The sequence below is a fragment of the Bos taurus genome, chromosome 15 (genome assembly GCF_002263795.3).
Source record: "Bos taurus isolate L1 Dominette 01449 registration number 42190680 breed Hereford chromosome 15, ARS-UCD2.0, whole genome shotgun sequence".
Lineage (NCBI taxonomy): Eukaryota > Metazoa > Chordata > Mammalia > Artiodactyla > Bovidae > Bos > Bos taurus.
In genome coordinates, this window is record NC_037342.1 from 77,502,148 (window position 1) to 77,525,479 (window position 23,332).

At 42.0% G+C, this 23,332-nt stretch overlaps 1 protein-coding gene across 2 annotated transcripts in view; it reads right to left on the minus strand.

The window, feature by feature from the left end:
- The window catches only part of FNBP4 (formin binding protein 4), a 30,582-nt gene extending 19,455 nt beyond the window's left edge, over window positions 1-11,127 (minus strand). For both annotated transcript variants that reach the window (XM_024975915.2, XM_059875171.1), the window contains exons 1-8: window positions 10,866-11,127; window positions 9,775-9,870; window positions 6,767-6,903; window positions 6,264-6,447; window positions 5,541-5,688; window positions 5,315-5,435; window positions 4,038-4,373; window positions 3,246-3,456 (exon numbers count right to left, since the gene is read on the minus strand). In XM_024975915.2, coding sequence (XP_024831683.1) covers window positions 3,246-3,456; window positions 4,038-4,373; window positions 5,315-5,435; window positions 5,541-5,688; window positions 6,264-6,447; window positions 6,767-6,903; window positions 9,775-9,870; window positions 10,866-11,094 — 1,462 coding nt within the window. In that variant the 5' untranslated portion in view covers window positions 11,095-11,127. The remainder of the gene's footprint in view (window positions 1-3,245; window positions 3,457-4,037; window positions 4,374-5,314; window positions 5,436-5,540; window positions 5,689-6,263; window positions 6,448-6,766; window positions 6,904-9,774; window positions 9,871-10,865) is intronic.
- Window positions 11,128-23,332: the final 12,205 nt, after the last annotated feature.

Consider the following 23,332-nt stretch of genomic DNA (forward strand, 5'->3'; position numbering starts at 1 on the left):
TCTTACTATACAGTGCAGGGAATTATACTCCATATCCCATAATAAACCATAACGTAAAATATTAAGAAAAAAAAAAAAGAATGTCTCTATGTATATAACTGAGTCACTTTCCTGGATAGGAGAGGTTGACACAAAACCGTAAATCAACTATATTTCAAAAAAATATTAAAAAAAAAAAAAAAAACAGACCAGTACTAATAGAGCCCCAAATATACTTTCTTATCCCTAGAGCAGAGGTATCTGAAGGTTATTAGTGCTCTACTTTGCCTATGTGTTCCTTACATGTTAAGGAAGCTCTAATGACTTACCAACCTACTATCTTTATAAAGCCAAAAAAAAAATTATTCCTTTATAACAGGGGTCCCCTATCTTTGAGGGTCTAATGCCTGATGATGAGGTGGAGCTGATGTTAACAGTATTAGAAATAAAGTACACAATAAATATAACTTGTTTGAATCATCCCGAAACCATCCCTTGCCCTCCCCACCCCCAACTGGGTCCAAGGGAAAATTGTCTTCCACAAAATGGTCCCTGGTGTCAAGAGCTGGAGACCACTACTTTACAATCACATTTCTTAAAATGTATCTACATATAGGATTTACTTGTTTTATCACATTACCCAAAAGTTTCTGTTTTTCCTTTCTCCATCTATTAATCTTTTCTTTTATTTTTTTGGTCACATCTAGTGGCTTGTGGGATGTTAGTTTCCTGAACAAGGATCAAACCTGTGGTCCCCTGCAGCAGAAGTGCAGAGTCCTAACCACTGGACCACCAGGGAAGCTCCTTTTCTGATCTCTTCCAAAAACTCATGGCTTCAACTACTTATGAAAGCTAGATATCAAACCTGGAATTTGTGAGGATTCTTTATCAAGAGGGTTTTGATAAAAAGGCTTTCATAATCAGAGCAGCATATTAAACTACCAAATAACTCCCTTCCTGGTTAACACCTGTAGACAACCTTTACTGGACCTACTTATTCCTCTGGTTAGTGCTATCTGTTGGTAGTGGGAATCTCCATAAGAGAACAGGTTTACCACATAATTAAATGGACTAAAAGTTCATAAAAGATACGAACTCTTTGTTATATTTGATTAACACCTGCTTATCAAACTAACCCATATATCCAGTATAAATCACTCTCATGAGGATCATAGATAAAAAGAAAAAGAACAAATTTGAGTACTCTTTCTTAACTTCGGTTCATCTTTGATCTAAAGAAGAAATGTGACTTTAACACCACTCTCAACAGCTTTCATAAAAAGTTTGAAATTTAGTATTAAGTACTAAACCTTATCATACAATGGCCTTTTTCTTTTTATTTGTTCATTAACATCGCTTCTGCATTTTCAAATTGTCTAAATCTTTCTACTCTCCCATTGACTAGTTTCTAGTTTATTTATATATCAGACATCTTACATTTAATGACAGGTTTAAGAATTTAACAATTTCAAAGAACTGCTAGAGCTGTAAGATATGATTATTTTGGAGGGCAATTAGGCAGGATTTATCAAATTAAAATGCACATACCCCTTAACCTAGCAATATACCACTAGCAGTCTATTCTATGATACTAAAACCTGCCTAAAGACAGATGTCCCAAGATGTTTGCTAAGCTTGATTTTAATTGTGAAGTATCATAAGTAACGAGTATTATGTATAAAGAACATGAGCACTCCAGTAACTACAACCCAGCTTAACAGAAGACCATCAGTAACACCTTGAAGCTCCCTGTGCCCCTCTCCCATCATGCTCACACCAGACACACCCTGGTCATGTTAATAAGCGCCTGTACTTTCATCATGGCTAAATCCTGAAACACAGTAGTTTTGCTTATTTTCCAATTTACATACATGGAATTCTAACATATGCATTCTCCTGTGGCTTTTAAAATTCAACCTTATTGTTTCTGGTGATAATTCATGTTGATGCATGTAACAAAGGACCATTCACTGTTCACTGCTATTCTGTATTCAATTTCAAAAATACATCACAATTTATCCACTATTCTTTAGATGGATATTTGAATGGCTAATATTTTGGGATAATATGAATGCAGTATTAGTTTTAACCGTGGAACAAGGATACAGATGACGATCAGTGAGGGAAGAGTTAAATGAAGACGTCTGTAACACGCAGTAGTGAAAAACAACTTTATCTATACAGTTAATGTCTATGTTAAAATTCACATATGCCCACTTCACAAACGCACATAAAAAACAAAACAAAGTCTAGAACATATGTAGACAAAAAATACAGAAAATGGACCTCAGAGTAGGGAATGAGAATAGTGAAATGACAAAGGAGGGAGAGGGGCCCTTAGAATTCTACTTTATATTCTTCTGTATTGTTCATTAGAAAGAAAAATTCAAACAAGGATGTTTGCATTCATTACCTGTGTTTTTGTTTACTTATAATTAAAAAATCATAACCTATAAGGTACCTTCTGCTTGGTACACTCAACTCAGATTTTGGTGATTAAAACTAGTCCGTTCTGGTAACAGATTGGAAGAATGCAGCAGGTTCTCTCCTATATCACCCTGAAGATAACTGGGATCCTCGTGGTAGTACCAAACTATCTACACACCCAACCAGAGACTGGCCAACTTGGGGACATCCCAGTGGTCCAGTGGTTGAGAATCTGCCTTGCAATGTTGGGGGGTGCAGGTTCGATCCCTGGTCGGGCAACTGGGATCTCACATGCCCCAGAGCGACCAAGCCCTCAGGCTGCAACTAGACAGCCCGCACGCCACAATGAAAGATCCCTCATGACACAACAAAAACCTGAAGCAGTCAAAAAATAAAATAATAAAAAAAAAAAGACCGAGCGACTTGTACAGAGAGAAGATGAGGCTGGGATTCCTAGAGGTGGTCCCTGCCTACTTTGCTTACCAGCTGGAAAGAGAGAGATAAGGAGAACCCATGGTCTTCATGCAGATTACAAGATAACTGTAGCAAGTGATTAAAACAAAAGGGAAGGAGAAACCCAATCTTATTTTTTTTGTTTTTGAGGGAGAAGTTATTTCCAATCAGCAGTGACTGCACAACCCACTGGATTCCAGCCTCTCGAATTCCTACTGCTCCATTAGAGGTGGAGCAGGAAAGGGTAGAAGCTTCCTTCCCCATATTTCCCTAAAAGGGTAGAAGCGCAATATCGGTCTATTTGCCCCAGAGGGAACAAAAAAGGGGTAAGAAGGATTGCTCCTCTAAATCTCTCAACTCTCAAGTTTAATTAAAGCACCAATTACCAGTTTCTCCATTTTCTGGAGTCTCTCGTCCAGTTTTGCTAGAACTCCGGCTGGTAGACTCTGGACTGGTTGCGCGAACAAACATCTTCCATTTTCCTCTTTTAGACATAAGTCTACGCATTCCATCCTGAGATGCTGGCTGGCTGATATCAGAACATGGACTAGACCCTGACACACTACCATCTCCTTCCTCCAAGGCTCGCAATTCTGCCTACAATGAACATGAAAACAGAGTGTCATTAACTGTTTACCAACACTTATTTGTGAGTAGCAAGAATGACAGCCATGTGTTTTTGGAATTTAAGTACTTTGAGAACAAGAAGTATTTCTTAATACATCTCTCCATCAGGACTGAGCATTAAACTCCACATTCTTTTCCTCCTCTGTCCATGGCATTTTCCAGGCAAGAATACTGGAGTGGGTTGCCACGTCCTACTTCAGGCGATCCTCCCAACCCAGGGATCAAACCTGAGTCTCCTGAACTGACAGGCAGATTCTTTACCACTGGGCTACCTAGGAAGCCCAGCTGCTCTCCAAAGCTTCAAATTTTTCAAAAGGGGGAAGCTTCGAAGTTGTATTACTGTTACAACACCTATTGAGACTCTGCTTCACACTCAGGGCTTCAGTAGATCAACTCCAGAGTTCAGGTTTTTATTACATAGGCTTAAACATCTATCTATATGAAAGGATAAGAAGAACAGACCCCCTGCCCCGCCAATGGCGTAAATGAAGCACAATGATCCCAGAGTATGACAGTCCTGAAGGAAGAAAACATATTTAACAAAAACTTACTTTTTTCCTTTCCAAAACCAGCTCCAGCTCAAGGGTATCTTGCTCTTCTTCCTCTTCACTTTCTCCCGACTGAACAACACTGCAGAGATCCTCCTGAGTCGGGTCTTCCACACTGTCCAACAGAACTTCCTGTGGCTTTACTGCTGCTGCTTCTTCTGTTATACTTGTTTCTTTCTCTTCTGAAACTGGCTCTGCTTCTTTACAAATTACTTTTCTTCTCCATCTCTCTTCTTCCTCTTTTATTCCCTCAGGCAGTAGAGGAGCAAGCAGTGACGCTGCCACCCCTTTCTTCTCCTCCTCATTGTTTGAGAGAGCCTGAATTCCTTCATTTACTTCCTATAAAGAATTAAATAATCTTGCTTAACTTTCAAAGAAATTTCACCTGAATAAAAACCACTGATCCCCATCAGATTAGTACATGTTTGCACCATTTTTCTTACATGTGTGTAATGCAAATAATGTTACTTTAGAAAGGCAGTATTATTGTTCTGGGTGGAACGCAAACATATCTTTTCTCCTCTGTATGTCAAAGGACTAGTAAAAAACAGAAGCAGATTAAAATAAAATCCTAATTTTGTCAGTTCAACACATAAGTGGATGAACCTTCACCTTCCTCTTCTGTATGATGAGATAACTTCATAAATATGCTGTGAAGGTGACTGAGAGGTAAGTGAAATATTTCGAAAATGAAATGTGTGATTATATTTCAAGTGTCTACTTCCTCCACTGGGATATTTACTCTACCTCCCTCTTAGAGTTGTACAGATTATTTTATAAAAGCATTTTTTTGATATACCTCCCACCATTTAAAAATTCAAGAGAAATTAAAATTCACCCCCAAACACTCTCTCAGTTGAGTACAACTTACTTACTTTTCTTATTGATGAGGCTAAAAAAATGCTTGTTTCACTATCAGTAATTTTTAAGGTAGCTCATCTTTGTATTGAAGTAAAAAAAAACAAAAAAAAAAAACTGAAGTGGAATCACCAAATCCCTAAAGCCGTCCCTGCTTGCTTAGCTGCTCCCATTTCCTTCACAATGACCCAAGGGACCTTTACGGCACCCTAAAGCTCCAGAAGAACCACTGAACTGGGGAACTGCTATAAATGCCACACAATAAACAGAAACAGATTAAGTAAAATTTCAAGAAACAAAATGTATCCTGTTTTACACCTATGTTGCAAAATATTAACAGACGGGTAATACACCTGTGACAAAGTTGCATTCAAGCTCTTTAGATCTGAAAATAAGCAGAAGAGGTAAGTTGTAACACTGACCTTTTTAACTTCTCGCTTGGCTATGACTGGTCCACTTTTACTACTAGAAACAGAAGTATTTTTCTCCTTAGCATACATGTCGGTATTTACCACAAAACTAGCTTCAGCACCTGTTACACAACTAAAAAAAACATATACTTAGCAAAAGCAACAGAAGGTGAGTATGAGCAAAAGATAAGACTCTGATTTCCTTCTAGGTTAACTTCTTTTTCAGGTCTGTTCTTACCTAGGCTGGTAATGTTGTAATCCTTGTACCTGAGTGGCAAGATACTGGGGTAATTCCCACGTCACTTCATTTGTTTGTGTGTTCCAATAATAATAGCATCCTGTGTTCTCATCCCAGACCTCCTGCCAATCTCCCATCTCAATTCCAACTAGAAGAAAATGAAACAAATTTCAAGCAGCACATATTTCTGCACAACTCTGACCTTGTATCTCAAGTCATAACCATCTAACCCAGGGTTTTTCAACCTTAGCTGTCACTGGGCAGGACAGTCCTGAGCAGTATTCAGCAGCATCCTGGCCCCTACCCACTGGATGCAGCAACGCTCCCCCGCCCCCACCCTCTGCTGTGACCATCAAACCCTCTCCAGACACTGTTCAACGTCCCCTGGGGGGGCAACTCCTCCCTCCTGAGCTGTCTTTGCAAACATGGTTTAAAAAAGCAGTTTGATGGTTGAAAGATATATTGCAAACCCCAAAAGACTTTTAAAAATAATGGCTTTTATTATTTACTGAGTATAATCTGCCACTGGTTAAAAGGCAAACAATCATCTGATAAAAATATAACCGAGCAGTTAGTTATTTTCCAAGTACTGTATTTAAAAAGCCAGAATTCTAAAGTCTGGGGCTAAGGTATATAGGCTTTCACCTTTGGGAACCTCAGTGCCTAGAACAACTTTAAGAACCACACTTTAGGTTTATTTAAAACTCAAAGACTCAAGCTTACCTCCTGCCAGTGAACACTGAGTATCATATTGCCACCCTGCGGTCTGGGTTGAGTCCGTCCCATTAGGAGTAGTGGAAGAAAGGGCAGGCGCCGATTCCTTTGGCTCTGGCCGGGGTGGAGTCGGGGGTGGAGCAGAAGCTGCTCCAGGAGCCGCAGGCTGAGGAGCTGTTATTGCATCAATTTCCTGCAGGGTGAAAACAACAAGCATAACTGAGGTGAAACCCAAAAAACAGCAATAATGAAAATAAACAAACCAACCAACCCTCCACTGTACAGGGTTTTGACTTAAGAAGCTTGAGTCTCTGCTTCTCAAGTTAAAACTCTCCTCTTCTCCATTTCTGTCCTTACAACTAGCACAAAAGGAGAAGTTGAGAGTAATGGGGAGGGACTAAGGAAGAAAAGTGGAGCGGGAGATACAGACTGACAAGTAGGCTAACCACTTGAAATGCAAATCCCAAAGTGGCTTCAATAACTAAAAACCCAAATACAAAAGCACTTCTAACCGCTAGGAAGTTGGCCAATGTACTATCAATATCGGTTGACTGGTTTCCATTTGCTTCCTTAGACTGTGCTGGTTTTTCTGAAATATCATTCTCTTCATCATCACTGTCAGCATATGCACCAAGCAAGCACAGACCTCCTGGGAACAAAAAGGTAAAACAACATTTCTAACAATGCCAAAGTCCTAGGAAGTATCCAACAGAAAATATGATTTTTTAGCCATTTAGTTTACTTACAGAACCTCAAGAAATCTGCAGCTAACCAAGAGAGGTACAAAATAATTATGCACTTAGAACTAATAAAATCAACCTGCATTGCAATTTGACATCCTTTTCAAAATATGTGCTCAATTATTCAACTACTACTCCCTCTGTCAAAATAACACATAATATATATCCTCATTTTAGAATCTGTTGATTTAGGTCTCTATCTCAAACAGGTAAACCGATTAGTTTAGTAAATGAAACAAGGAGATTTTTCAAAGTGGGAAACAAAGCTCTCTTTAATAATTTTTCCCCCTCAAACATGTGATGAATTAAAACAGAACATAAGATGCTACGACCAAAACAAAGAAAACAAAAATCACAGCTAAAACTGAAAATATTAAGCATGGCCTCTGTAATGCTGCAATGCAATTCCCTTAAAAAAAAAAAAAAAAAACAAACCTGAAACTGTTTATTAGTTGACCGATGTTTATTACTCTAATGTTACAATTAAGTCAGCATATATACTCTCTTTATATATTTTATCACAATAGGCACATGAACTATCTAAGTCTAACTTGACTTTTCATTTAATAACAGGACTAAATTTTCCAGTGTTGTGGAAACTGAAAAGATTTATCAGGAGGTAAAATCTAGTTTTCTTTGTTATAATTCCATAAACAAATTCATAGATTCACCTAGGTGTGAACATAAATTGCTTCATTTATATGCAAAAGTTCACATTCATTACTTTAGTCACATAAATCATGCCTTCATTTTTTTTTAGTATATAGCTAAGTTGTTACACTACCAATTCCCAAAATATTATTTTAAACTGATTAGGAATATATTTTAAAGTGGATTAGACAGTATTTCCCCCTTCCAGTTTCTAAATATATCTCATTTGGTGGTTGGGGAAGGGGTGGCATAGATACCAGTCAATTTTCCACACTTCCTGAACAACAGGTAAGGGCAAGAACTACCTAAGACATTTCTGTACAGAAAAAATCTGCACCTTAGAATTCAGCACTGATGGGTTTCTGGGGGAAAGCGGAGTATAGGAAATTTATATTTTCACAAAGAAACCCTTTCTAGTTTAGAGACAATAATAAACACTGGCTTTAGTTCTATATACTTTGGTAAAAGGTTCCAGCCAGGTGAGCTGTGGGGAATTTGGATTACAAAATTCCTCGGCAGGGTTAATTACCCAGGCTCAGAGCGGATCTTATAGGCAATAGGTTTATTCAAGGCTCTATGTAGTCTTTTTCTCTTCAATTCAGAGTTTTTCATACTAAATACATAAAACCTCTTCCAACTCTTGAACACATAGTGCTACTTCCTAGTTCTGAAATTTCTTTCACGTGTTTTACTTTCCCATGTGTGTGTTAGTCACTCAGTCGTGTCAGACTCTTTGTGACCCAATGGACCGCGGCCATCAGGCTCCTCAATCCACACGATTCTCCAGGCAAGAATACTGGAGTGGGTTGCCATTCCCTTCTCCAGTTTACCGTTTCTAATTCAGTTTTAAGTGGTAAATGGGGTATGGGGAGGAGCAAGCATCTGTTACTTCAGGTACATAGTTCAAAAAGTCCCTCAAATTCAGAAGATCAAAGTTATTACAATTATAGAATATTTAATATGAAAACACACTTTAATCTCTCAAGATATATACAGTAGAGAAAACAAACATTTTCAGCACTTGTGGTTTAGAAATTTGTATGTTATTCAATGTAATTATCAAAACAACTTAGGGCTGAAAGATCTGTTTTACAGATGAATGATGTCGTGAGGTCTTAGTATATGAATGCTAGAGTGGTGATTTGAACCACAGTGGTCTGTCTACAAAACCACTGTTGCAAATATTCTTTCATGCTTAAAAAATATTCAGTAAGAGCAATTTTCAGCTATGCAAACATTTGCTAGGTACCAATCAGAGCAGTTTCTTAAAGAAAAAGACAAAAAGACATCATCAGCATTCCCTAAAGAATGCCAAGATACTGGGGAAGCCAGAAAACAAGTTACCAAATAGCATTAGTAGGATAAAGAAGCTGTGGTATATATACACAATGGAATGTTACTCAGCCATAAGAAGAAATGCGTTTGAGTGGGTTCTAATGAGGTGGATGAATCTAGAGCCTATTATACAGAGTGAAATGAGTCAGAAAGAGAAAGATAAACACAGTATTCTAAGACATATATACGGAATCTAGAAAAATGGTACTGAAGAATTTATTTACAGGGCAACAATGGAGAAAAAGACATACAGAATAGACTTATGGACATGGTGGGGGAGAGAGGGTGAGATGTATGGCAAGAGTAACATGGAAACTTACATTACCATATGTACAATAGACAGCCAATGGGAATTTGCTGTGTGGCTCAGGAAACTCAAACAGGGGCTCTGTATCAACCTAGAGGATTAGGATGGGGAGGCGGGTGGGAGGGAGGTTCAAAAGGGACGGGATATATGTATACCTAATGGCTGATTCATGTTGAGGTTTGACAGAAAACAGCAAAATTCTGTAAAGCAATTATCCTTCAATATAAAATAAATTTTAAAAATAGCATTAGTAGAAAAAGTAGTAGAAATTAATATGGGTACAGAGAGACAAAAATAGCAAATTTTACACTGGTTAAAGTGTATACACACAACTACAAGCCCTCACAAAGATGTTAAATTTCCATCTAACGGGAGTATAAATTTGCTGAAACATTCATCAAAACACCATATACAAACACAATTTGATCCTAAAGAAAGATACTGTAGACAATGAATTAAGAAAAACCAAAAAAAACCACAACTATACCTGTTGCTTTAACAGCAGTGGGCCTGGTGGTCATGACTGGTTTGGGAGGATTCTGAACTCTGGGAACCTCCACCACCACCTCCTGTTCATCTGGATCTAAAACAGCGAAAAGCAAACAGCCAGATGACCGAACAGAGAAAAAAAACCACACAGGTGACAAAACAATCTCTGACTTGACCTCTCAAGTCTAGATTTCATCAATTTCAAAACAAAGTGGCTATAACCCATCACTGACCCAAATAACTGAGAGGCGAGAAACAAACACAGCCAGAATCTTCACTCTGCCTCGTGGCGTTAACATTGTGAACACCATACGTAAAAATTATCTGAAATAATCCAAAGTTAAAACACATTCACGCACACGTTAAATTCTCTCCAGGTTAACCATACGGCTTTTACTATAAGCATAACTAGAGCATTTTTTCCCCCAAAGTGATCTTTATTATTATTTTTTTTTTTTTTAGCACCTGAAAAGGTCGGGGCTTTTCCGGCATATGGCTCCTAAAGTAATTCTGTCTGGTTCATCTTAATCCAAGTACCATTCTGGGGATAAACACAAGAGATTGGGAAGCCACGAGCTCCACCTCTCCAGGAATGTTGCGGAAACCTGCCAACTAGGAGGAACTTACACTTGAGCTGGCGTAACAGAAGTATGGTTACTTCTAAAGCGTCTCTCTCAATTTCAACAAAAACGAAAGGAAAAGCACATGACGTGTAGGAAACGGCAGGTTCCACGGTCACTGAGGCTAGGACAAGGAAACGCACCGTCTCCATTTATCCCGTGAAGTTATTCAAAACCGAGAGCAGACGATGAGGAAGGAGACTCGGCGGCCCGGGCCAAGCCCTGCACCCGAGATGGCGCCTCTGAGTCGGCTCCGGCCGAGCGCACACGGCTCCGCGGCCCCTTCCGCCCCTCCGGGCCCACAGCCGTCCGGCCCGCAGGCCCCGCGCAGCAGGCCTCGGAGGCGGACGCCGCCCGCTCGGGCTTCTCGTTCCTCGCAGGCCCAGTCTGACAGACCTAGGCCGCAGCCCCCGAGCTCGAGTTTCGGACTGGCCCCACCTCGGCGCCAGGGCCCTCGCGCACGCTTTACCTTCTGAGGGCGAATCCTCCGAGGCCGCCGCGGCGGCAGTCACCGCGGTTGTCGTCGTCGACACCGCTGCCGGGGCCGGCTGGCTGGGCGCCGCCGCCGCCGCCGTCGAGTCCGGTTCGGCGTCGGGTTCCGGCTCCGGGTCCCTGCTCGGCGTGCTGCTCCGGGGACCTGGCGGAGAGAGCTGCAGGATGGGCCTTCGGCCGGGTACCGCCCGGGACTTCTTCCCCATCGCGAGCCCGAGCGCGAGCCGCGAGCGTCGGACAGCCGAGAGGGGCGGGCGCTTGGCGCGGCGATGCGTAATCAATATTCATACGCTGCGACGCCGCCTCCTGCAGGGATCCGCTTTTAACCGGCGGAGAGCGCGCTAGCGCAAGCGCACTGGGCCTGGTGTGCTCTTCTGGCCCCGCCCCCAGGAAGGGAGGGCGGACTTTACCCATGGGGTTAGGCGATTGGTTATTTTGACACATTGACGGAGCCGGGAGCCAATGGAAAACGAAAAAGGTTAGCGTTAAGCCAATAGTACCGAAGAGTGTGAGTTTAGACTACCTTCCAAATTACGTCACGCTCCACCCCTGCGTTTTTTGCGGAGTCTTTTTTCTGCCGCCCTGTCCTCCATTTTGAGCCCGCTCTTGGCTATGTTTCCTACCGTTTGTCATCTGGGATGCTATGCTGCTTTCCTGGTCTTTCCCCTAGTTTCGCCTTGTTTATTGGGGTTTAATTTGGGTCTAGCATTGAACACTAAATAGAATAGGGGGTCTCTTACGGTTTTGTAAATTTTTTCTTGGAGCACAAAGATGCCTCATATTGTTGCTTATCAGCTGAAAAAAAAATCACTTGTACTGCATAGGAGGAAAGAGCCTAAATTTTTGCGATGGGGTCCAGGAACCTTCCCAATCTAGTCGCTTTATTAGGTTTAATCTTTCTTTAGCACTCTCTTCTCCCCTCCCCTGTTTCAGAGGCAGCCACACAGAGCATTTCTCTCACCTTTATTCTTTCAGACTAGCTGGAATAACTACTGCATCACGTGGCCAAATTGTTTTCCTTCCTCAAGACCCATTGCAGGGGTTACATCTCTGAATCTTATTTCATTGCTGAGTTCCTCACCAGCACTTAACCTACCACTGAGTTTAAGAAATCCAGGGTTCATGTATAAAAGAGTAATATGATCTATAAACTAGAAATAATGGTATAGATATCTATCCTATAAGGTTGTGAAAATCGAATGCAGTTCTACATATGAACTGCTTATATCCTACCTCACACATAATAAATGCTCAGTGTTACAAATTAGAGAAGACTCTTGAGAGCTCTTTTGACAGCAAGGAGATCAAAGGAGACTCTTGAGAGTCCCTTGGACAGCAAGGAGATCAAACCAGTCAATCCTAAAGGAAATCAATACTGAATAGTCATTGGAAGGGCTGATGCTGAAGCTGAAGCTGGAATACTTTGGTCACTTGATGTGGAGAACTGACTCATTGGAAAAGCTCCTGATGCTGGGCAAGATTGAAGGCAGGAGGAGAAGGGGATGACAGAGGATGAGATGGTTGGATGGCATCACAGACTTGGTAGACATGAGTTTGAGCAAGCTCTGGGAATTGGTCATGGAAGCCTGGTGTGCTGCAGTCTGTGGGGTCACAAAGAGGCCAACACGACGGAAGAATTCCAATGGTATATGTTTTTGTGTCCCTAAGGCCCACTCAATTCTTGTTTGAGCATACACTAATAATTTGTAATGTTGAACAGTTAACTATGTGTGACATACCATTTAAGCAGTTTATGTGTAGAATTACGTTTGATTTTCACAATAACTGTATAAGATAGATATCTATATGGTTATTTCTAATTTTTAGATAATATTCCTCATTTATAGATGAACCCTTGGATTGGTTGTTGAGTACAAAAGCCGTGAAAGCAGTGACTTGTCTGTTTTGTTCCCTGGGTTGAAATGTACTTTCTGGAACATAAGCACTTAGAGTTTTTGAATGAATATAGCACATGAATATATGCAAACAACATAAGTAGCAATGTTTGTTTGTTTGTTTTTCCTTTGCCTATGGGAGGAATAACTGGATTAGAGTGTCTTGAGGTTAGACTTCCAAAATTTCTGAAAAATTAACAACTAGAAGCAAGTGTATATGCTGTTTTGAAGCTGTCATCAAAGTTTATTATTATTTTGGCTGCACTGGATGTTCGTTGCGCCTGAAAGGCTCTTCATTGTGAAGTGAGGGCTTAGTTGTGGTATGTGAAATTTTAGTTCCCTGACCAGGGGTTGAACCTGTGTCCCCTGAATTGGGAGTATGGAACTTTACCTGCTGGACTGCAGGGGAAGTCCCTGTCACCAATTTTCTGATTTGTTTCTTTTTTTCTCATTTATTTCTTAAGAAAAACATTGAAATATGGTAGTTGTACATAAGGAGTTTTGAAGTCAAACATTTGGATATAGTACCTTCCAGATATAATTGCTAGACTTTTTTTTAGAACTAACACCCAAAAAAGATGTCCTTTTCATTATAGAGAACTGGAATGCAAAAGCAGGAAGTCAAGAAACAACTGGAGTAACAGGCAAATCTGGCCTTGGAATACAGAATGAAGCAGGGCAAAGACTAATAGAATTTTGCCAAGAAAATGCACTGGTCATAACAAACACCCTCTTCCAACAACACAAGAGAAGACTCTATACATGGACATCACCAGATGGTCAACACCAAAATCAGATTGATTATATTCTTTGCAGCCAAAGATGAAGAAGCTCTATACAGTCAGCAAAAACAAGACCAGGAGCTGACTGTGGCTCAGATCATGAACTCCTTATTGCCAAATTCAGACTTAAATTGAAGAAAGTAGGGAAAACCACTAGACCATTCAGGTATGACCTAAATCAAATCCCTTATGATTATACAGTGGAAGTGAGAAATAGATTTAAGGGCTTAGATCTGATAGATAGAGTGCCTGATGAACTATGGATGGAGGTTCGTGACATTGTACAGGAGACAGGAATCAAGACCATCCCCATGGAAAAGAAATGCAAAAAAGCAAAATGGCTGTTTGGGGAGGCCTTACAAATAGCTGTGAAAAGAAGAAGCAAAAAGCAAAGGAGAAAAGGAAAGATATAAGCATCTGAATGCAGAGTTCCAAAGAATAGCAAGAAGAGATAAGAAAGCCTTCCTCAGCGATCAATGCAAGAAAATAGAGGAAAACAACAGAATGGGAAAGACTAGAGATCTCTTCAAGAAAATTAGAGATACCAAAGGAATATTTCATTCAAAGATGGGCTCCATAAAGGACAGAAATGGTATGGACCTAACAGAAGCAGAAGATATTAAGAAGAGATGGCAAGAATACACAGAAGAACTGTACAAAAAAGATCTTCACGACCCAGATAATCACGATGATGTGATCACTCATCTAGAGCCAGACATCCTGGAATGTGAAGTCAAGTGGCCTTAGAAAACATCACTACGAACAAAGCTAATGGAGGTGATGGAATTCCAGTTGAGCTATTTCAAATCCTGAAAGATGATGCACTCAATATGCCAGCACATTTGGAAAACTCAGCAGTGGCCACAGGACTGGAAAAGGTCAGTTTTCATTCCAATCCCAAAGAAAGGCAATGCCAAAGAATGCTCAAACTACCGCACAATTGTACTCATCTCACACACTAGTAAAGTAATGCTCAAAACTCTCCAAGCCAGGCTTCAGCAATATGTGAACCATGAACTTCCTGATGTTCAAGCTAGTTTTAGAAAAGGCAGAGGAACCAGAGATCAAATTGCCAACATCTGCTGGATCATGGAAAAAGCCAGAGAGTTCCAGAAAAACATCTATTTCTGCTTGATTGACTATGCCAAAGCCTTTGACTGTGTGGATCACAATAAACTGTGGAAAATTCTTCAAGAGATGGGAATACCAGACCACCTGATCTGCCTCTTGAGAAAATTGTATGCAGGTCAGGAAGCAACAGTTAGAACTGGACATGGAACAACAGACTGGTTCCAAATAGGAAAAGGAGTACATCAAGGCTGTATATTGTCACCCTGCTTATTTAACTTATATGCAGAGTACATCATGAGAAACGCTTGACTGGAAGAAACACAAGCTGGAATCAAGATTGCTGGGAGAAATATCAATAACCTCAGATATGCAGATGACACCACCCTTATGGCAGAAAGTGAAGAGGAACTAAAAAGCCTCTTGATGAAAGTGAAAGCGGAGAGTGAAAAAGTTGGCTTAAAGCTCAACATTCAGAAAACGAAGATCATGGCATCTGGTCCCATCACTTCATGGGAAATAGATGGGGAAACAGTGGAAACAGTGTCAGACTTTATTTTTTGGGCTCCAAAATCACTGCAGATGGTGACTGCAGCCATGAAATTAAAAGACGCTTACTCCTTGGAAGGAAAGTTATGACCAACCTAGATAGCCTATTCAAAAGCAGAGACATTACTTTGCCAACAAATGTTCGTCCAGTCAAGGCTGTGGCTTTTCCTGTGGTCATGTATAGATGTGAGAGTTGGACTGTGAAGAAAGCTGAGCGCCAAAGAATTGATGCTTTTGAACTGTGGTGTTGGAGAAGACTCTTTCGAGTCCCTTGGACTGCAAGGAGATCCAACCAGTCCATTCTGAAGGAGATCAGCCCTGGGATTTCTTTGGAAGGACTGATGCTAAAGCTGAAACTCCAATACTTTGGCCACCTCATGTGGAGTTGACTCATTGGAAAAGACTCTGATGCTGGGAGGGATTGGGGGGCAGGAGGAGAAGGGTAATACAGGGGATGAGATGGCTGGATGGCATCACTGACTCGATGGATGTGAGTCTGAGTGAACTCTGGGAGTTGGTGATGGACAGGGAGGCCTGGCATGCTCCGATTCATGGGGTTGCAGAGTCGGACATGACTGAGTGACTGAACTGAACTGAACTGAAACTTGTTTTTGCAACTGTTACAGTGTGTTAGTAACAGTACCCATAGGGTTGTTAATCATAATTTTAAGCTCTTTGCATTGGGCCAGGAACAAAATAAGCAATTATCATATAGTAGCTATTATTATTAATATTATTAGTTAATTATTTTGGCTGCCCTGGGTCTTCCGTGCTGCATGCGGGCTTTCTTTACTTGTGACGAGTTGGGGGTTACTCTCTGGTTGCAGTGCACAGGCTTTCTCATCACAATGACTTCTTGTGGAGAACGGGCTCTAGGGCATGTGAGCTTCAGCAGTTGTGGACAGGCAGGCCCAGTTGCCCCTTGGCACGTGGGATCCTCCCACACAAAGGACTGAATCCTTGTCCCCTGTGTTGGCAGGCAAACTCCCCACCACTGGACCAACAGGGAGGCCCTCTGGTAGCTATTGCTACCGTTAATGAGCATTTTGTTTATACAAAAGTCCGGACCCTATTACAAAACTAGCTAGAACGAAGATGAGGTTATGAACTAAACCACAATGTGTAGAAATGTGAAAGGCTGTTTTCCTTGGGGGAAATTCCCAATTCTGGAGGTGGCTGTTACTGTTTGTAGCTAGGGTTCTCAATCCTGTCTGTCCATAGAACCATCTGGAACAGCAGCAATTTTTTCAAGGAAGAGGGTGATGGGGATGGTTTAGGATGATTCAAATGCAGTATGTTTTGCATACTGAATCTGAATGCTGCCACTGATCTGACAGGAAGCAGAGCTCAGGTGGTAATAACCATAGGAAGCCGTGGCTGAAAATACAGATGAAGTTTCTTTAACTCACTGGCCACTCACCTCTGGCTGTATGGCCTGGTTCCTCACAGTCCACAGACCCAGACAGGTCTGTGACCTGGAGGTTGGGGATCCCTGATCCAGAGAACATTAAAGCAACATAAGAATCTGAATCAGTGCTGGAAATGCAAGGCTCATATCAGTTTTCTTTTTAAAAGCTCTTTAGATAATTTTAATGCTTAGCCAGGGTTGAGAACCACTGATTTTAGAGACATATTTTGTTGTTTTGGGCCTCAGAGGAGGTATTCGGAAGGGGGGAGGCGGTTTCCCTGGTGGCATAAAAACCCACCTGCCAATGAGAGATTTGGATTCAAGGCTTTGGTCCGGAAGAAGACAACCCGCTCCAGTATTCTTGCCTGGAGAATCCCATGGACAGAGGAGCCTGGCGGGCTAGAGCCGATAGGGTTGCAAGGAGTGGGACGCGACTGAAGCGACTTAGTACGCAGGCACTCGTGAAGGTATCAGGATCTGAACTAGGGATGGGCAAACCATGGTTAAATCAGGTTTACTTTTCAAAGGGTTAAACAAACAAGACTATGTAAAAAGAGACCTGTGTAGACAACAAATCCTAAACTACTTATTATCTGGCTTTTTACGGGAAGGTTTGACTATGTCTCCACACAGAGTGAATAAACATAGAGTTACTCCTTTTAAAGAAAAATCGGGCCTGATCTCCAAGGGCCTAACCACCTCAGGAATTACTGAGGATGTTTTGGTTGTGGTGATGATATTATTTCAGTAAAATCAAATTATGAGGAATTATATTTGTCAAGTAAAATACCCATTTAAAAATATATTTAGTTATAATCACAATTGGTGGGCGACGCCTTACTCTGTATCTGATGTTATTTCTTTTTTATTAATAATTTTAAACAATTTGGTCTGCACTGGGTCTTCCCTGCTGCATGTGGGCTCTCTCTTGTTGCTGTGAGCAGGGGCTACTCTTGACCGTGGAGTTTTCGTTACAGTGGCTTCTCTTGCTGCAGAGCATGGGCTCTCGGGCATACAGGCTTCAGTAGCTGTGGCTCGATAGTTGTGGTGCACACACTTAACTGCTCCGTGGCCCGTGGGATCTTCCTGGAACAGGGATCAAACCCATGGCCCCTGCATTGGTAGATTCTTTCCTCTCTGCCACCAGGGAACCCCCTGATTTAATTTCAAAAGCTGACCTTCCCAATCCATATTAAAACTCTAGCTTTTGGAACTTCAACAGGAGGTATGCTGCAGAGAGGGACTGTCCATACAAGTCCCAGCTTCATTTCATTTCAATTCAGTTCAGTCGCTCAGTCGTGTCTGACTCTTTGCGACCCCATGGCCTGTAGCACACCAGGCTTCCCTGTTCATCACCAGCTCCCGGAGCTTACTCAAACTCATGTCCATTGAATTGGTGATGCCATTCAACCATCTCATCCTCTGTCGTCCCCTTCTCCTCCCACCTTCAATCTTTCCCAGCATCAGGGTCTTTTCCAATGAGTCAGCTCTTCGCATCAGGTGGCCAAAGTATTGGAGTTTCAGCTTCAATATCAGTCCTTCCACTGAACACCCAGGACTGATTTCCTTTAGGATGGACTAGTTGGATCTCCCTGCAGTCCAAAGGACTCTCAAGAGTCTTCTCCAACACCACAGTTCAAAAACATCAATACTTTGCCGCTCAGCTTTCTTGTTAGTCCAACTCTCACATCCATACATGACTACTGGAAAAACCATAGCTTTGACTAGATGGATCTTTGTTGGCAAAATAATGTTTCTGCTTTTTAATATGCTGTCTAGGTTAGTCATAGCTTTTCTTCTAAGGAGCAAGCGTCTTTTAATTTGATGGCTGCAGTCACCATCTGCAGTGATTTTGGATCCCCCCAAAATAAAGTCTGTCACTGTTTCCATTGTTTCCCCATCTATTTTCCATGAAGTGATGGGACCAGATGCCATGATCTTCGTTTTCTGAGTGTTGAGTTTTAAGCCAACTGTTTTACTCTCATCTTTCACTTTCATCAAGAGGCTCTTTAGTTCTTCACTTTCTGCCATAAGTGTGGTGTCATCTGCATATCTGAGGTTATTGATATTTCTCCCAGCAATCTTGAATCCAGCTTGTGCTTCAGCCAGCCCAGTTTCAGAAGCATAAAATAGTTTAGGGTTGTGTGTGTTTATTCATCTAAGTTTTTTATATAAAAAATTTTATAAATAGAAATATCAATTAAATAGAGACCAGGACAGGAATCTTTCACACCCTGTGATGATATCCCAATAGGAAGAAGATTCCTCTTCTTTCCTGGTAAGGGCTCAGCCAATGAAAAGCCCTGTGCTCTTTATTTACTATAGTTCTTCCAACTTCTTTAGAAAAGCAGCTACGGAGTCTTCCTGGTGGTCCAGTGGTTAAGACTCTGCTCTCCCAATGTAGTGGGCATGGGTTCCATCCCTCGTCAGGGAACTAGATCCTACGTGGCACAACTTAAGATCCCCTGTGTTGCAACTAAGACCCAGCACAGCCCCACCCCCCAAAAAAAGCAGCAACTTCCCTTGCCCTGAGGGAACTTGCACATGGCTTGCCAAAGTTGCAAGATCCTGAATTGCCAATTCTCTGATGCTTCAGAATAAACTCATCTTTGCTGGAGAAATAACGGGGCAGAATATTTGTTTTGGGTCAATAATCAATTCCAACTGGGCATGTCTTGAGCATTCAGTTCTGAGGATTACCCCTAGGAGCTGCAATCAGACACCACAGGCTTAAGGGCTCAGTCTCCCAGAAAACAATGTCAGTCACTCAGTCGTGTCCAACTGTTTGCAACCCCATGGACTGTAGCCCGCCAGGTTCCTCTGTCCATGGGATTCTCCAGGCAAGAATACTGGAGTGGGTTGCCCTGCCCTCTTCTAGAGATCTTCCCGACCCAGGGATCAAATCCCGGTCTCTTGCATCACAGGCCGATTCTTTACCGTCTGAGCCACCAGGGAAGCCTTGGTGTCCCCAGAGCTGCCTTTACATTAGAGGTCAGCTTCAAGGGAGACCCCCATGCCACCCACACTTCTGGTTGGCTACATAATGAGGTTTCCACAACCCTCTCAAATTTTATAATTCTCCAGAAACATTCATGGAACTCAGAAAAGCACTCTACTTATGATTTGAGTTTTACTACAAAGGATGCAAGGTGAGGTCTGGGAGGGAGCACAGAGTTCCCACACTGCCGTTCTGTGAGGTCAGCACGTCTCCCTCCGAGCTCATCGTCTTCTCAGTCCAGGACGTCCTATTCAGTCTTGCTGTCTGGTTTTCACTTGGCGTGGTTGATCGGCTTACTGGCCACTGTGGCTCAACTTAATCTCCAGCCCCCTGGTCCAGTCTTCCCAGGAGGTTTGAAAGTGAACGTCACTCAGTTGTGTCCAACTCTTTGTGACCCCATGGACTACAGTCCATGGAATTCTCCAAGCCAGAATTGGAGTGGGTAGCTGTTCCCTTCTTTAGGGGATCTTACCAACCCAGGTAACCTACACTGGAGGCAGATTCTTTACCAGCTGAGCCACCAGGGAAGCCCTCATTTTACTTACAAGTGAGCAGTTAAGTGAAGAACTAAAGAGCCTCTTGATGAAGGTGAAAGAGGAGAGTGAAACAGTTGGCTTAAAACTCAACATTCAGAAAACTAAGATCATGGCATCTGGTCCCATCACTTCATGGCAAATAGATGCGGAAACAATGGAAACAGTGAGAGACTTAATTTTTGGGCTCCAAAATCACTGCAGATGGTGAGTTCAGCCATGAAATTAGAAGATGCTTGCTCCTTACAAGAAAACCTATGACCAACCTAGACAGTATATTAAAAGGCAGGGACAGTACTTTGCCAACAAAGGTCTGTCTAGTCAAAGCTATGACTACTATTTCCAGTGGTCATGTATGGATGTGAGAGTTGGACTATAAAGAAAGCTGAGCGCCACAGAATTGATGCTTTTGAACTGTGGTGTTGGAGAAGACTCTTGAGCGTTCCTTGGACTGCAAGGAGATACAACCAGTCCATTCTAAAGGAGATCAGTTCTGAATATACATTGGAAGGACTGATGCAGAAGCTGAAACTCCAGTACTTTGGCCACCTAATGCAAAGAGCTGACTCATTGGAAAAGACCCTGATGCTGGGAAAGATTGAAGGTTGGGGGAGAAGGGGATGACAGAGGATGAGATGGCTGGATGGCATCACCGACTCAATGGACATGAGTTTGAGTAAGCTCTGGGGATTTGATGATGGACCAGGGAGGCCTGGCGTGCTACAGTCCATGGAGTTGCAAAGAGTTGGACAGGACTGATCGACTGAACTGAACTGAACTGAGCAGTTACGGATGATCAAGGGCTGACTCTCCTCTAGCAGCTTCCTTTGCTTAAGCAAAAGGGAAAAAAGGAACACTCTCATACTGAAGTGGATGTCACCAGAGTGAACCCCACCATTCTGGATGAGGCCGCTTGGAAATAGTAGCAAGCCTGAGAGGCTGAGAGACCTGCGTTGTTTGGGACAGGACGCAGGTAGTCAAACATCCAGGAGCAGAGTCAGGAAACCTGCATTCAAGTCCTATCTACACTGTGCATTTCAAGTCCTATCTACACTGGGCATTGGCAGCAGAAGCCAGGGCAAGATGCTTTACTCTGCTGACCCTCACTGTTTACAAACATGGGATCGTGCCTATCTCAAAGGATGCTGGCAAGATTAAACGAGATGTTTGCAAATGTCCTAAAACTGGACACACACGGCACTCAGCAGGCCTTCAATGAATGGTACCTATTATATGCTTGCTTTAGAGTATATGAAAGACAGAAGTCTTTTCAAGTTCTAAATAAGCAGGAAGCTAGTGGGGATAAGAGAAAGCAAAATGAATGCAGAGCTGGCTAGAATCAGAGAAGGAGGGGCTATGTAGGAAGTTTAGAAACCACCCAAGCTACTCTTTGTGCCTAGCTTTGATGGAACCTCGTGTGTGGCAGTAGAAACAAAACTAGAGAGATCCGTTTAATTTTATCTTGGTCAAAACATTTTCAAGAAAATTTTATTTTTTGTGCAAAATCATTGAAGGAAAAACTAGACTTTGTTGAAGGAAACGAGAAACAGTTTTTAGGCTACTCAGTTCAGTTCAGTCGCTCAGTTGTGTCCGACTCTTTGCGACCCCATGAATCGCAGCACGCCAGGCCTCCCTGTCCATCACCAACTCCCGGAGTTCACTCAAACTCACGTCCATCGAGTCGGTGATGCCATCCAGCCATCTCATCCTCTGTCATGCCCTTCTCCTCCTGCCCCCAATCCCTCCCAGCATCAGAGTCTTTTCCAATGAGTCAACTCTTCGCATGAGGTGGCCAAAGTACTGGAGTTTCAGCTTTAGCATCATTCCTTCCAAAGAAATCCCAGGGCTGATCTCCTTCAGAATGGACTGGTTGGATCTCCTTTAGGCTACTGAACGTCATTAAACAAACATCATCTTTCAAAAGCCCATGAAAAGTGTTTGGCTTTCATCTCTATTGCAGGGCAACCTCAGAAATAGAGCACACTATTGAGATGAACTGAGCATCTCTGACGCTGGCTTTAAATGTCTATTTTGCTGGAAGGGAGAAGGGAGGGAAGGATGAAGGAGCAGGGGTCACCTGGGCCATTTCCCATACCTCTTCCCCAAACTCCAAAGCCTGTGATTACACTGGAGCATCTGCTAAACATCAAAAGTGAGGAAGAGTTTTAAATATTTTTCTGCTTCCAAAAAATACACTTTCCTCTCCTGAATGATCCCTATAATAACCTTAACTTTCTACTTTTCCTACTTTATGGAAATTGTCTCCATGGCAAAACTAAATTGTGCAATTCAACTCATATATATAAGACTTGTTTTTCTCTCTGCCTGGTTCCCCTGGAAACCTGAGTTGTATCTGCATGTCTGATTTTCACTGAACCCCCATCAACTGGCATTCAAACATGATTCCTCTCGAAAGTCACTAGCATGCGCTGATATTTCACATATCTGAACTGGGCATTTTAACTGCATACACCTTCTAGTAAATAATCTTACTTTCACTTGGATTCAGAGGATGAGGAGCAAACTGGTCTGTGTTTCCACTAAGGTAGCCAAAGAACATTCACATGAAGAGACAAAGCGAGGGGGACTGGCCAGAGTTGGGGCAGTGGGGGGAGAAGATGCGAGGCTACCTTACAGAATCCATGGGTCAGTAAATGACTGGAGATTCACTGTGACAGCTTCAGAAAATAATGTGCTCCATCACCACAGATGCTGAAATGCTGGTTGTTGGGCTGAAAGGCGGGAGGTTGGGCTGGCCCAAAGTTTTAACCCTATATTCACCTTCACAGGATGGATCTCCTCAGGGACTATCCCCATCTTGAAGCTATGTAAGGGCCCCCCATTCACAGTCACCTTATTAGCATAACAAAGATTTCTTTCACTCAGGGTTCCACAAGGATTTATAAGCTATTTGCCAGGAATGGGGACAAACAAGAAATATATTTTTTGTTATATCACATTATTAGACCTTATGTGTTCCATGGAAGTTCATTTAAATCACAAAGCCTCATTTACTGGAAGAAATACCTTTTAGTCTATAAAAACTGGCATAGGTCATGTGAGCAATAAACTGATCTTTTGCTGATGGCGTTCTAAGCAGATACAGGTATATTCTTGTGGCTTAGGGTTAATGATGAGCTACTGATTATATTAAAAGTAATACAAGACTATCTTTGTTTTCAGGTACAAAGAGCTCTAAAAAGTAAAAGAA